The sequence below is a fragment of the Scleropages formosus genome, chromosome 11, assembly GCF_900964775.1.
Source record: "Scleropages formosus chromosome 11, fSclFor1.1, whole genome shotgun sequence".
Taxonomy (NCBI): Eukaryota; Metazoa; Chordata; class Actinopteri; order Osteoglossiformes; family Osteoglossidae; genus Scleropages; species Scleropages formosus.
This window is the reverse complement of record NC_041816.1, coordinates 20,297,570-20,312,391: the sequence shown is the minus strand read 5'-3', so window position 1 is coordinate 20,312,391 and position 14,822 is coordinate 20,297,570. Positions and strand designations below refer to the sequence as shown.

At 47.9% G+C, this 14,822-nt stretch overlaps 1 protein-coding gene across 1 annotated transcript in view; it reads left to right on the top strand.

Annotated features, from left to right (window-relative positions):
* Positions 1 to 2,710: 2,710 nt before the first annotated feature.
* Positions 2,711 to 14,822, top strand: part of LOC108940832 (immunoglobulin superfamily DCC subclass member 4-like) — a 42,585-nt gene continuing 30,473 nt past the window's right edge. Inside the window, exon 1 of the mRNA XM_018763223.2 lies at positions 2,711 to 3,299. Coding sequence (XP_018618739.2) covers positions 3,233 to 3,299 — 67 coding nt within the window. The 5' untranslated portion in view covers positions 2,711 to 3,232. The remainder of the gene's footprint in view (positions 3,300 to 14,822) is intronic.

The window sequence follows — 14,822 nt, the reverse complement described above, 5'->3', positions numbered from 1 at the left end:
CTCTGCTCTAACCTTCCTTTATATGGCAGCATCCCTTTCTGTGCATTTGTTCTGAAAGTAACACTGTCGTCTAATGTCTTGAGATTGTTAAAGTGGAGGCTATTCCAAAGCACGAATATATATCGTAATAATGGAGACAGTTTAAGGTGTGTTGGACAAAGGTGTCAGCAAAGTAAATAAGTAAATAAAATTAAACACAGGGCCAGCAGGTTGTAAAGTGATTAGTGCTCTGGCTCTAGACTCAGAGGTCCCAGGTTTGATTCCCACCTCTTCCTGGGGTACCATGGATCACGGTATCTTGTGTGTATTGCTCTAGCAAAAAGATTACCCAGCTGTAGCAATGGTTAAATTATTGTAAGTTGTTTTGGAGAAAAGCATCGGCTAAATGAATAAATATGAAGTCACAGCACTAGTGAGTGCCTGCTGTGTCTGGCAGAGGTGATGCACTCCAGCGTAGGTGAGAATCAGTTCACGTCTTTACTTTCTTGGCATTTAAGAAAGATATAAATCTCTGTGTTAATGGTTTGTTGTTTGGTTGACTCGTAAAGTCTGTGTGTGTGTGTGTGCTCTGCAAGGCTCTCATGTTGCACGGTCTCAAGAGAAGCACGAACCCAGTTTTTAACCCATGGTAGTGGACAGCCACACAGGACAATTTCACGCTCAGTGATTTTGTTTTACAGACCTGCTTTGCTGAACCTCTTGCAGCATGGATGTCTAGACAGATGCGACACCTGTGTTCCACAAATGCATCTCCTGCTTTTCTGGCCACTGAGGGAAAGCGTAACACAGAAGACTCACTCTTTCTAGGATGACTTTTATTTTTCTATTTGCCCAGACTTGGTATCTCCACGTGAAAGCCAGCAGACTCTGCTTATGACCTTGGCTGGTACAGTAACTGTCTGACTGTGAAGGGTCATACAGTCCAAACAAAGAATATGTTTTGCAAAGGGCAGCAGGCAGCCTAATATTTAAAACACAGACTTTTATTATTAACCATTATTTACCTGACAACATTATCCAAAGCAACTTACTATGACAGGTGTTGTATAATTATAAAGTTACAGGGGTTTTGCACCCTTGTGCACAGCTGGGGGTCTTTTACTGGAGCAATTCAGTGGGAGTACCTTGATCAAGGGTATTGGAGCGAAGGGTGCAATTCAAACCTGGGACCGTGAGGTTGTAAGAAAGCAGCTATAAACACTACATACCCCGTAGTCCATCCTTTGGGAACATTTGAAATCTGAGGAATACTTGAAAGTTGCTTTTTTTGTTCCCAACGTGGAAATTTGCTGGTTAAATATGGCTGGCTGCAGACGACCCACATTGTTATAATAAGTTACATAATTTAGCAGATGCTTTTCTCCAAAGCAACTTCCACTGAACTTTATGTAGTGTTATGAGCCCACACACCTTATTCACCAAGGTGACTTACACTGCTAGATACACTACTTACCATGGGTCACTCATCCATACATCAGTCAAACACACTCTCTCTGTCACCCACAAGCTACGGGTTAATTAGTCACAAATCCACCTGAACAACATGTCTTTGGACTATGAGAGGAAACCAGAGCACTCAGAGCAAACCCACAGAGACACACAGGCTGGCAGCAACTGAACCCACATCCTCTCTCACCCCCCAGGTTCTCTGAGATGGCAGCGTGACCCGCTGTGACACCGTGCAGCCCGCTGTATAATATGTGAGACAGCTTTGAAATTGTGGTCCAAAGTGAGTAGGACACGTCCTCCTGGTGATGGTAAGAAAAGCAGCAGGTGGTGTGCTAGTTAGAGCCACTGCCTTTAGAATCAACTCAGCGGTTAGTGCTGTTATCTTTGGACCCGAAGGTTGCAGGTTTGAATCTCATCTTCAAGTTTTGTACCCTTGAGAAAGCTACTTACACCAGATTGCTTCAGTAAAAATTATCCAGCTCTATAAATGGGTAAATAATTGTAAAGTAGCTTAACATTGTTGCTTTGGGAGGAAAAGCACCAGCTCAATGACTTAAAAATGTAAATCCCACGTACTGCCATTGAACAATTAATTGAATTAATACAGTTAAAAAAAATTCTTCTGTATAAATAGGTAAATCACTGTGGATACCTTTGGGGGGAAAAATCTGTCAACTCCGTGGTTCATCAGAAAACGGATTAATTTTCTTTCAACCTGACGATTAAATGAGTGTCAGAGAACACAATGCATTTTTAACGCGCGGGTTATTGTGGTGCTGGATTTTATTTAAATCTGCCCAGGTTCCCGGTAAAACAATTTAAATCACAGGTTGAAGAGTAAGTGGCGTCGCCTCATGTTTGAGGCAGGAATCTGTCACTTATTGGAATCGAGCCCTAATAACCTACTGGTCTGTGACTCTCGTTGTGGTTTAACCCCGATAAAAAATAGACAGACAGATAACTTATTGATCCCCCCAAAGAAATCGAACGCGTAGTTCGATTTCTTTCCGGATCAATAAGTTTGGTATCTGTCTGATTTAGGTAATCAAATGCATTCGTATATGAGGATGAATACTTAATTGGCGTTTAAAAGCGAGTGCTTCACATTCGCGCGCGTTTCGAGGACATGTCAAACGTCACGTCTGTCCGTCGTCTCCTTTAATGCTCCGTCTCTCTCAGCTTCGGGTCCGGTACGGAGGAGCCCCGCCGCCGCTGAGGCGCCGCGCGCTGCCCAGGGCCAGCTGTGAGCGTGACCCAGGCGCGAGAGCCTCGGCGCGCGTTCCTCTGCACGTCCTCGTTCGAAAGCGGCGGCAAATGGCGCTCGACGACGGGAGAAGGGGGTGTGTTGCTTTGCTGGCGTCGTTTCAGGCGACTCCGGTGGACACCTAAAGCAGGACTCTTTCGCGAGGCACTCTTTCGCCCCCCCCCCTTCTCGCTCAGCATGTGAAGCTGGTAACTCTCTCTCTCTCTCTCACACACACACACACACACACACACATACACACGCGCGCCCGCAACATTCATTCTCAACATGGCGATGAGGCAACGCGAAGCGCGACGAGTCTCCTCCAGCTGATGGGAAGAAGAGAGGAAGGCGGACCACCCTGACGGGGCACCGAGCACATACGCGACAGCCGCGGCTGCACCCGAGCGTGTCGTAGCCGCCGTGCGCGTGATCAATGTAGCGCGCGGTGTCGCGCTGTAAAGCCACGCGCGCCGCCGACCCCCGCACCCCCTCCGCAGCAAGAAAAAAAAAAAAAGAAAAAAAACCAAAGGGCTGTACATGGCGGTGAACGCTCTCTGGCTCCTCGCTCTACTTTCGCTGGGGTTCTCCTCTCTGTCCGCTCAAGGTAAGCTGCTTTTTTTAACTGAAATACGTGTTATTAGAGGCCGTGGGTCCGACCGGGGTCGCGCTGGTGTCGTGAACGTGCCAGGCTGTCAGGGTCTCGTTCTGGGGGACACGTGTGCGTGCCCGAGATGGTGCTCCGCGGCTGTGCACCTTGCTCGCTGCACCATTTGCCCGGTGTGCCCCCCGGCAGGTAAACGCACCAGCGCATATTGTATAAATTATACAGATGTGCAGATTAGAGCACCGGTCCGGTGCGCGTGTCGCTGTTCTCGTGTCTCTGGCGTACGCGATACTTCTGGACACTTCCCCCCTCGTGCTCCGCTCCGCGAGCCCCAGGCGCGTGTCTGCCCGGAGATGCGGCCATGTGCAGCCGGCGCTCCGCTGGTTCCCACGTTCCTCCACGCCAAGCGCTGCCTGTCGCTTTCTCGGACGCTGAAACCCACCCTTATTTATGTTTGGGGGGGGGCGTGCTCGTCACTGACATGTGCACCACTGGATCTACATTATCGTGGTTCTTTATTTCCCAAATATTTTCTGAGTCTGGGAACAGCGCAGATCGAATTTCTCTAAATAAACGAGTTCAGTGTTGGACCAGAGGATCGCGGTCCGTTTTCGTTTGATCCATGCCCATGGCACGATGATGGATTATGAGAAAAGATATAGTCCTGCTGCTGTGTTTCTGCGTGGCTGAGATGACTCCTGCAAGTTGTCCTCCTGCTGGGCGGCTGGGGGGGGGCTCCACGTTTCATCTCAGCGGACTCTTTCCTTTCCACAGGATAATGACACCGACAACCAAACCCGCAAGATTGTCTCACGTTTGCTTTGATCAAAGTGCTACTATGTGCAGTAATGTATTTCCAGGAGTCGGAAACTGACGTGATCGCGTGATCATGTTCGTGAGGATCGAAATGAGCAGTACTCGCGGGTGTTCCACGCACGGTGACTGTCAGTGGGCCGGGCGGCTGGGCCCATCGCGGCCGAACTGCGCGGAAATGGAGCGGGTGGCTTTTAACAAGCGTGCGCCACTCATGCGCGGCCATGTGCTCGGTGTTGTTGCGGTGTTTGCGGGGGTGTGTGTGCGCGCGGCGAGGAGCGGCGCGAGGGGTGGGGGTCCGGGGAGTAGGGGGTGCGGGACTCGGTTGCGGTGTGTATTTACATGACAAAGAGCGCGGGAGAAGCGCGCTCGCCGCCCGTCGCTGCTCCGCGTGCCCGCCGCTCGCCGCCGCCGCAACTTAAGTGACCTAGAAACGGTGGCCTCCAGGATTAATATTCCAGACATGCACGGCTACATGACGGATTTATGTCATAACTAAGGGGCAGGTGACGAAATAACGGCTCAACGTTCTCTCCCGATGATGCGCAGCTCGAAATGATTTGCGTGTTTTTTTTTCTTTTTTTTTTTTTCTTTTCTTCCCCCCTGTTTGGGAATTTATTCTCATGTCGCCGTGTTGTTAACTGAGGATGAAGCTCTCCCATCTTCAAGCTCTGCGTCCAGTCCTTGGTGAAGTTCCGCCCAAATGATTGATGTGTGATTAATAAATCGAAGAAGGGACCGTTAGAAAGCAGAAGTGCTCTCACTTTGAAGAGGGAGATGTGTAGTAATAACTCTTTGCCTATGGCGCTGTCTCAGTCCAAATAACTGGGAATTGCAAGGTGCTTGTATGGTGCTCTGTAGGTAAATACTAATGAGTTTGCCATACAATTGTGCATTTCAGGTTGGAAGAAGAATATTAAGAAAAGTAGGAGTGTGTACATCCCAAGTGGTGGTTTTCTTTTTTTCTATAACGGATGTTGCTGCTGTTCTTCAGCAGGCATTAAATGCATGAGAAACAGAATGGAACTGCAAAATTCAGATGTGTAACTCATCTTTAGTAACTATACTGTGCTCTGCCTTTACTATAAATATTTTACCCCAAGGTATTGCCCCTGATCACATACCCCTTTATAATTTGAGCCCCCCCCATAAGTTCCTGCAGCTTTTTATGGCCCAAATTAGTTTTTTCCCTCTTCAGTTCAATTCAGTTTATTTTTGTATAATTCCTTCTCAGACAGATTACCTCTGAATCAATGACAAATAATAATGCTGTAAGCAATCAGAGGCAAATTTACATTTATTCATTTAGCTTATGCTTTTTTCCAAAGCACTTACAATTATTTACCCATTTAGGTTTTTTTTTTTTTTTTTTTGGCTAGAGCAGTTTTAGGATAAATACCTTGCTCAACAGTACTACAGCCAGAGTCAGGAATTGAACATGCAACCTTTGGGTACAAAGGCAGTACCTCCAACCACTACACTAGCAGCTCTCCCTACTAAATCTTAAAATTTTATTTGAAAATTTCCTCCAAGTTATGAACAATGAGAGCCGAGTTTTGTTGAAAACGGCAGAAGGCGGTTGTGCTGGGCTCAGAAGGAATAGGGGCTAATTTGGACACTAGAAGAGCTAGAGTAGCTCTGACCTTTGTGTCAAAACACGGCATGTCCTCTGAGAGCAGGTCAGACCGTTGGCGGCCAGTCTCCCCAGAATGCGGGCTGTTTGGATTTGCACCCTCTGTCCTTCCTTATTCTGAACATCAGTCAGGCTTAGCAGAACACCAGTTGAGGAGTACATGGTGGGACATTTCACGACCTCTCCGACTTAGTGTACTCAGATGTTTGATGGAGACTGTAGATTGGACATGCTTGACCTGTGAATGCACACCCTTGGAGAAACTGCCCATTCTGGGCTCACTGGGAAGCTGGGCTGGGTGTTGGTTCAGTGGCCAACTCATTGTGGGAGTGTCACATGGTCTCATGATTCCTCTCTCAGTACCCCTATTTACTGCTGAATGGTGACATGTGATTACTCTCATGGTGAACTTTTTGTCTTCTCTGATGTAAAAATACACGAAGCTTGAGCAATGGCTATAGTACTACTCCTGCCCCATGGGGCATTTTTTATTCATGGTCAGATGACCCAGTTTCATCACGTTCATCTCAAGGTCTTGGCTGGGAGACACTTCTCAGTTGGGCGAACAGACAGACACAGAGACAAAGGTAGGAAGGGAAGGAAACTGGGGTGCAGTAGTAGGGTTGTGGGCTGAGGGCAAACATGTGGGCCATATGTAGAGAGGCAAAGGGGGAGTAATGGTGGAAGGGGGTGTGGCAGGATAATGGAGCTTAAGTGATCGAGCTGAGAGACATGAGGGTTTTTTTTTATTTCTAATGTCTGCAAACTAAAGGTTTGTTGTTTATTATTTAACTTCACAGATGAAGCAGAACTTTGTCAACCTTTTTGATCTTCTCATACTGTGGTGCCGAATACGTGGGTGTGTGCATGTTGTGTGCAGTAGATGTCAAGGGGGAAAAAAAGTAGAGCTAAGAAAGGATGTTTCAGAAGGTAGTTGACAGTATATTTTGCTGCAAAACCTGTAAGCTGTGCGAGACGAAGAGCAGCACCCTGGTGGATGGTAAGCTGCTTTGGAGCAGAACGTGTGACCTCTCTTTCTCCAGGTAGCAGGATTTTTGGATATTTTTACATTTACTTACAATGGGTCACTCATCCATACATCAGTGGAACACACTCTTTCTGTTACTTACACGTTATGGGGGAACCCGAACAGCATGTCTTTGGACTGTGGGAGGAAACCCACGCAGAAAAGGGGAGAACATGCAAACTCCACACAGACAGAGCGGGAATCAAACTCACATCCTCTTGCACCACCCAGGCGCTGTAAGACGGCAGCACTGCTCGCTGTGCCACCATGCCGCCCCAGGGAAAGTGACTTGCATTGATTTACCTATTTATAGGAATCAGGCTCTTGGGGCAGTTGGTAGTGTAGTGGTTAGAGCTGCTACCTTTTAGACCCTAAAAGTCACAGGTTCAATCCCCACCTCTAGCAGAAGTTCCCTTGAACAAGGTACTCACACTCACTAGTACCAGTAAATTTACCTGGCTGTATGAATGGGTAAATGTTTCAGTTTTCATTGGACTGTGCTGCTTTAGCTCTGTCTTGGTCCAAGGTGCTTCCTCACAAACTGTTACTCTTAGCCCAGGTCCAGGTAAGACCCATGCATGAAGTGTTCACATCCTAACAGTGCTCTCCTTCTACCTAGCCCACTTCTTCCCCAGACTAGTAGTTTGTCCCAGTTTCACCTCTCCTGGCCTCTGCCCTGGTCCACTTCACCTCCACAGTGCAGCACTGGTCCTGCCCCAACATCTGGCATTGGGAACACCTGCCCTGTCTCCAGGTTCCAGCTTTTCCCCCCATGTCTGTTTAAATGGAATATTCATAAGGCCACTTACTTTTTTAATTAGATTAATTCTGTTTCATATGTTGTTGCGCTCCTGGGGGAAAAAAAATCTTTAGCCTAATCTGAACCTTGTGTGGCAAACGAGTTTTGCAGAAACAAATGATTGGGGAAGGAAATATAGACCAAACCCCTGGGCACATGCAGCCGTCAGTCATGGATAACTTGTATAAAAGCCCACTAACCTTCATGCTCCCGCATGTGTTTGTTTTCCACAAACGCAGTACCACAGCACCTGCACCCTTCCTTTTCTCCAGGAGCGGTCCAACAAGGGGCTCGACAGCCTCACTTGACCGCAGGTGCGAAACCTCTAGTGGACTCTGTTCAAGATGAAAAGGACACCAAGCATTCACCCCTATGAACATATGATCACAGCCTAATACTTCCAGCTCCTGAAATATACTTGTAATCCAGTCCGAATTTTTAATACCTTCACTCAGAGTATGCTATTTTTCTCCGTTCTCGGTGGTGCTGGAGAAGGATTTAGATTCCAGGGAGTGTATGAGGTTGGTGTCTCTGTCAGGCACGATATCCGCCGCTTTGCTTTCTTTTACTTGTGGTTTCATGGCCAATAGGTAAGGATCCGCCACCTCCCCAAGTAACGGCATCTGGGCCTCCCTGCAGGATGTCAGGAGTGCCTTAGAAACCCTTGAGCTTTTAAGGAGACATTGATTTCCAGCTCTTTCTGCGGGTATTTTACCGTGGTTATTTACATTTCCCGTGATGGCGGCTGGTGAAGAGAGATCAGCTGCTGGGTGTGAAAGCTGTTTGCAGTTCTCCTTTCAGAACAGAGTAGCTTCTCGAACCCCCTGTACAGGTGATAGCCGACAAGTGCGGGGCAGAGAGGCAAATGTCAAAAGGCTGTCTTTGCCTGCAGAAGGGACACTTTGTTTCTCTTAGAGCAAATATTGCATAGAGATGGACTTGAGCAGGAGTGGATGTGTGAACTTTTTGGCGATCATCGTATTGTTGGACTGTGACCCTCTCCAGAACAAGCAGAAGGAAATGGAACTGATTATATTGAGGTTTAACAAATTATTTTATCCAAGCCAACAGGCAGTGTTTTGCCTTTGAGGGACATTTAATGAAATGATTTTTCGTCCTCTAGTGTACAGCAGCATAGACACTCCCTGTTAGGTGGTACATCGGTGTCTGTCCACCATCCTTTTGTCTTGCTTTGATTTTTGGGGTTTCTCTGACTGCAGGTGTTGGTTTCAGCTCTTGCTGTCTTTGCGCAGCTGTGAGTTCAGGGAAGCAGAGTTCCTTAATTACCTAAACGGACCACATTCTTCCCAGCGTGCACAGGGAGGAATCTGCATTTTTACAGTCATTTCAAGTAGTTCCATATACTATTTTTGGTGCAGTATGTAAAAAAAAAAAAAAATGTTCTTTGTGTTTTATTGGGAATGACATAAGAAATTAATGAAATAAAGAGCCATAATTAGAGTGCAGGAATAGCACACAGTAATGCCCGTATTTCTTCAGTTTGGTGTTTACATTAGCGCAGAACATATGGCACACATGGGATTCTCTTGCTGCACTTCAAGGCTCCACTGGGAGAGGTAGCAATCCCCAGGCCCCCATGGTGGGGGGGAGTCAGGGTGGACGGGTCTTTTGGGCTGCACTCGAGGAACACTTCAGACTGCTCACGAACCGTGGTTCCTTGAGTTCGGGCATCATCCCCCTCCCCATTGATCAAACTTCTTGCCAGTCTTGGGCCATTCAGCAGTTTGAACTGCAGCCATAGTGGTGGTTGGGGGGGGGGGGTGAGGAAGCTCCACTCAAACCCCTTGCATCCCAGCTAGGTGACGTCTTTAAACATCGAATGGCTGCAAACCCCAGCTGACGAACGGAAAGAGGACTGTGTCGCAGTACGAGGACGCTGGGTCGTTTATGGTAGCAGCGCCATAAGAGGCCACTTGGCTGTGTATGGACGCAGTGGTGTGTGTTTGCGCTGTCTGAGGCTTGGTCTCTTCCTCACTGTGCTCACTGGGCAAACAGTCATACGATCACATTCCTTCCATTCCGCGCTGCTGGCCGCTGAGTCACATGACAGGCGGTTGTTGCATCGGGATGGGAGAAAGGGGGGTTGGGGGCTGCCCAAGCGCAAACCCTGAGGGGCACACAAACTCTCAGCCACATGCACAGACCCATACAGAACAAGGAAAAGTAATATACTGGCAGTGGGGGGAGGAGGAAAAAAAAAAAAAAAAAAAGACACTGAGGGCCTAATTAAAACAAAAAAAATGTGTATCAGAAAACATTTTTGTGATTTTAAAAATTGTTGTGGCCATAAAAAAGTAGAGGGTGAAATAATAAATCAGACGATTCCTTGATCACATTGTTCCTGTTCTCTCTCGCTCGCTCGCTCGCTCGCTCTTTCATATATATATATATATATATATATATATATATATATATATATATAGTGTGTGTGTATATGTATGTCTACTGAATGGATCGTTTTCTCCAAAAAAAATGTAATAAATCAGTCATACACAGTATATGATTTAATTTTTTTGGAGAAAACGATCCGTTCCGTAGACAATGTGTAGCTCATCAGCAGCCTCAACAAGGGACAGTCATGTGTTTATTGGTCTTTGCCATGAGCTCAGTCACGTGGCACGGTGCACCGTGGCACCCCCTGCTCTGTCCAATAGGACGGTTGCCGTGACATGTGCGATTAGCATGCCCCTACCCCTCTTGAGCATTTCGTTGGTTTTGGCACCAAGCGCAAGCATTCACTTTGCTCTGTAGGTGGGGCAGATCCGCACATCTGGAGTGTGGTAACTTCTCTGGCTTCAGGCCACCACGTGGGGCTGTGGGTGATGGCGGTGGGAGAGATGGGGGGGGCTTCTACAAGCCCCCTGTCCCTCTTTGCTTGAGCGATCATGCAGAACAGTGCTGTGTTGGGGGGATGGGGGGGTGGGCTGAAGACCACTCTGTTCGTCAAATTTTGAACCCCGCTAACCCCATCTCTCTCTTCCCCGTCAGATTTATATTTCAAATGGACTTGATCTCAGCAAGTTTATTCCCTTTATTGGAGGGAACAAAATCTACTTTGAGCTGTGTGTGTTTGTGTGTGTGTGTGTGTGTGTGTGTGTGTGTGTGTGTGTGTGTGTGTGTGTGTGCGCGTGCGCGCGCCTGTAGTAGCACGATGGGTGTTTTCAAAGCAATTTTTTTTTTGCTCGGAGAGTTGAAGTGGTTAAGGATTTGACAGCTATTTGGCAGTCAGAGGCACAGGTGACACCTGGGTTTGTTTTAGCTGTAAAAGTCATGCTGAAGTCTGATGTGTATGGGATGTCTCTTGGAACCCTCAAGCAAGCTGTGTAGGTCATTGATGCCCTCTCCCTCTCTCCCTTTCTAAACTTGTGACGTTGCCTCACCAGAATAATAACTGACAGTTCCAGGACCGCAAAGTGTGCGTTCCAGATCGTTCCGTCAACTGTTCCGCATCTTCTGAGCCCTCTGTAGTGGGGAAACGATGCAGGACGGTCAGGATTCAAGCAACAAGGTGCAGGAGCACCTTATTCCTGCAAACATTGTCCTTTTTCAACCTCCAAAGTGCACATCATACCACACTTGAATGGATGTTAAGATTGCACTTCTGGTGTTCAGCTGGTAAATTCACAAAATGTAATTAAAGATTTCCACTGATAGCACAGTTTATATTGTAAAATAACATTCAATATTTATTTAAGGGTCACCAGTAATATTTTGTTTGTTTGCAACAACTGCTATTTCCATGTCCATGCTCCTTGCAGGTGGAACTCGAGTTTGGTTTGCCGGTGAAGTCTTATCCTGACCTATCCTAGCATGTCTTATTGGGGGTGTCTGGTAGCGTTGTGGTCAGAGCTGCTATCTTTACACCCAAAAGTCACAGGTATCGATTTCCACTTCCAGCTGTATACCCCTCAAAAATTGCCAAGACGTGCAAAAAAAAAAAAAAGAGTAAGTAATTATAAGGCTCTTAACATTATAAGTTGCATTGGAGAACACACACACACTCTGAACTGCTTGTCCCATACAGGGTCGTGGGGAGCTGGAGCCTAACACAGGGCATAAGGCTGGAGGGGGAGGGGACACACCCAGGATGGGACACCAGGCCATCGCAAGGCACCCCAAGGGGGACTTGAACCCCAGACCCACCGGAGAGCAGGACCCGGTCAAGCTTGCTGCACCCCCCTGCGCTTTGGAGAAAAGCATCAACTAAATTAGTAAATTAGTCTTAAAGACTAATTATTGTCTCTGTACCGGAAGCTCTTTGTTGTTCACCGTGCTTTTCTGTGCCCCGCGTTGTACATTGCTTGGAAGAAAGCAGCTGCTCGATGTATAAATGTAAATGTAGCTGTGTGCCTATAGCGTGCAGCATGCATCTTTCATTTAGGCACAGAGAGGGGTCGCAGCAACTTCTCCGTTGCTCGTGTCGGTGAAGACGAGCCTCGAGCTACTTTAGGATCGAGACGAGGTGTGTGTGTGTGTGTGTGTGTGTGTGTGTGTGTGTGTCTTCGCTTCAGAACACCAGGCGTACCCTCGCGCTGTTCACGTGGATCTTCAGAACTGTACAGCCAAAAATAAGGTGAAGACAGCTGTCATTGGTGTGATATTTTAAATGAGTGAGAGTGCTACGCAAGTGTCTGTCTCCTGCGATAAACAAGCTTAAATTATATTTGACCAAAAATAAAACTGGGGGATAAAAACAGAAATCAAAGACTTAGCAGTAGCGGCATTTTAGCGTGAAGTTCCCTGAAGGCCAGTTGTAGTCTGAGTACAATTGACAAAGGATGGATAGTACTTTAAAATATAGGAAAACGTGTGTGTGTGTGCGCACGCGGTTTTTTTTCCTTTCTGTAGGAAGACCTCTAACATTACACGCAGCCTTGTGAGAAGCGCAGCTCAGATAAAAGCCTATTAGGTTGAACGTTTAGAGAATTGGGACGTGTGTTTGGACACATGAAGCCGGCTGCGTTTCGATGTTACAGCACGAGGGGGTCCCGGGGGCACGCCGGAACGAGAGCGGCGCTTCTGGAAAATAAGCATATTTTTGAACTTCCGTTGGTACCTTGCTCGTGGATTTGAGTTAAATAGGTGGGTTTATTAACTAGATCGCTTGCTGAATTGCAGTGTTGGGATGCCGAGCCTGTGCAACAGGAGACACCTTCCGTGTAGGGGACCGTTTCTTTGAGCGATGGGACCCGTCCTTTCCTGCGTCCTGTAAATGAGCGCTGGGGAAAAATTGAATGGCCGAATGAGACGGCTGCCGTTGGACGAGCGCTTGCCTGACAGCTTCCGGGGGGGGGGGGCGTGCAGGTGGGAGCCTTGTGAATGACAGCGTTTGGCAGAAGTGGGCTTGGCCAGCTACCGTGGAACCGTGCTCACGTCAAACGCGTACGAGTCCCCGCCTGCATGTTCGCACCCCAAGTGTGCGGGTTGCTTGCCCACGCGAGTTTCGTTCCAGATGCCGGCCATAGAATCCATGCTTCTGACTCCCAGGTGTGTGGTTTCCATACCTGCGTGTTTGGCCGTCATACCCCCCGTGTCCAGCTGCACATCCCTCAGGCCCTAGGTGTGCAGACTCTATGCCATCATGTCAGGTGTGCAGAGTAAAAGGTCAGGGCTCCTTGGCGGTGTTGCATAACCAGGCAGCGGGGCTTGAAACTCAATGCCCCCAGGCCTTGACTTTGTACCTTTCATATATTCATTAAAAGTGCTCTAGCAACAAGACAGGTGAAACATTGGCAAAGGCGCGGTAATAACTGCAGCGGTAATTACCGACGGCGGTTCGGTGGGCAGACAACAATGGCCGGCGACCAACGTGAAGCGCCGCTGTAATGATGATGGCGATTAAAACGGTGGTGAAATTAAGGCCGTGTGTTCCGCGACATCCTCCGCTGTCCTTTTCTCCCTTTTTTCTGCTTCCTTTGTTCTGTTTGCCTCCTCTCTTTTGCTGCCCCACCCCCCTGCTTGCCCCATGCTTCTCTCTCTCTCTCTCTCTCTCTCTCTCAAGGGCAGTATAGAATATGAGGTGTCTGGCATCCTGCCACCGTACCCTTTTTAATGCTGCTGACTGAGGGCAAGGCGACTGGGTGGAGATGCACCATTTCTAACCTCCTTTCCACGTTCGAGATGTCGCTCCAGGCTGACATTGGCTGACCCAGCTGGACCATTTGCATCTTGTGATCGTTTCTCGCTGTATGTGTGTGTGTCTGTCGGTTTCTGAAGGACAGGTGTGTGATGTGTGGTCTGGACCCAGGAGACACTGCCTCTTCTTTCGTCAAACATCTGGCAAACACCGTGCGAAAGCGCAGGGACCGCTCCATCCGTTATTGACTGAGAAGGGCCGCAGTGGTCTGGCCCGCGGCAACGTGCTGCTGAGCGGATGCAAATGGTTTAATGTTCTAATCAGCATATAAATGGGGAGGTTAGTGCGCACGGCCGGGGGGAAGGGTTCGGGTGGTCAGGGTGAGCAGGGGTGAGCGTCTGCACAGGCCCTCTTGCGTTTGCTGGCATTCTACCGCAGTATCCTCACGAACAGTGGTTCTACTTAGTGCTGGCTGTTCAACAGCCATCGTGCCCACCCTCAAATGATTTTGCCAGATGCATAAAGCTTCCCGGGTTAGATCTCCTTTTGGATTTCGGACTGATTGAATTTGCCCAAAGCAGCTTAACACTTTGAAGCTTAGCGGAAAAGTTAAAGTGATTACTGTGTTCGCTGCCTCAGCACCCTTCCTTCTGTTGGGCTTCTTTGTGGAAAAGCCCGGCGCTGCAGCAGAGCCTGGAAGGGCGCAGGTCTTGCAGGGTGATCCCCTTTTCATTCAAAGGGGGGTTCTCGTGTGGCACAGCTGGTTTAGACCCATGACCAAGGCTCGGGTCCTATGGTTCAGGCCACCGCTCGAGTCTGGATTTTGTCTGCATAATTTGAGGGATAGCAGTAGTATAATTGGACTTAAGAAGTCTGGGATACTTTTCCAATGATGCAGCAGGTGGCGTAGTGGTTAGAGCTCCCACCTTGCACTCAAACGACCCAGATGTAAATCGCATCTCCAACTGTAGTACCCCCGAGTAAGGTACTTACCCTGAATTGATAGAGTAAAAATTACCCAACTGTTAGCCAAATGAAAATATATTTTGTGTGTATGTATGTATGTATGTGTGTGTGTATATATATTTTGAATTGAAGAGTCATTTTCCATTCACTTATTCGTAGTCGAGAGTTTTCGCACTTTAAATTTTTCA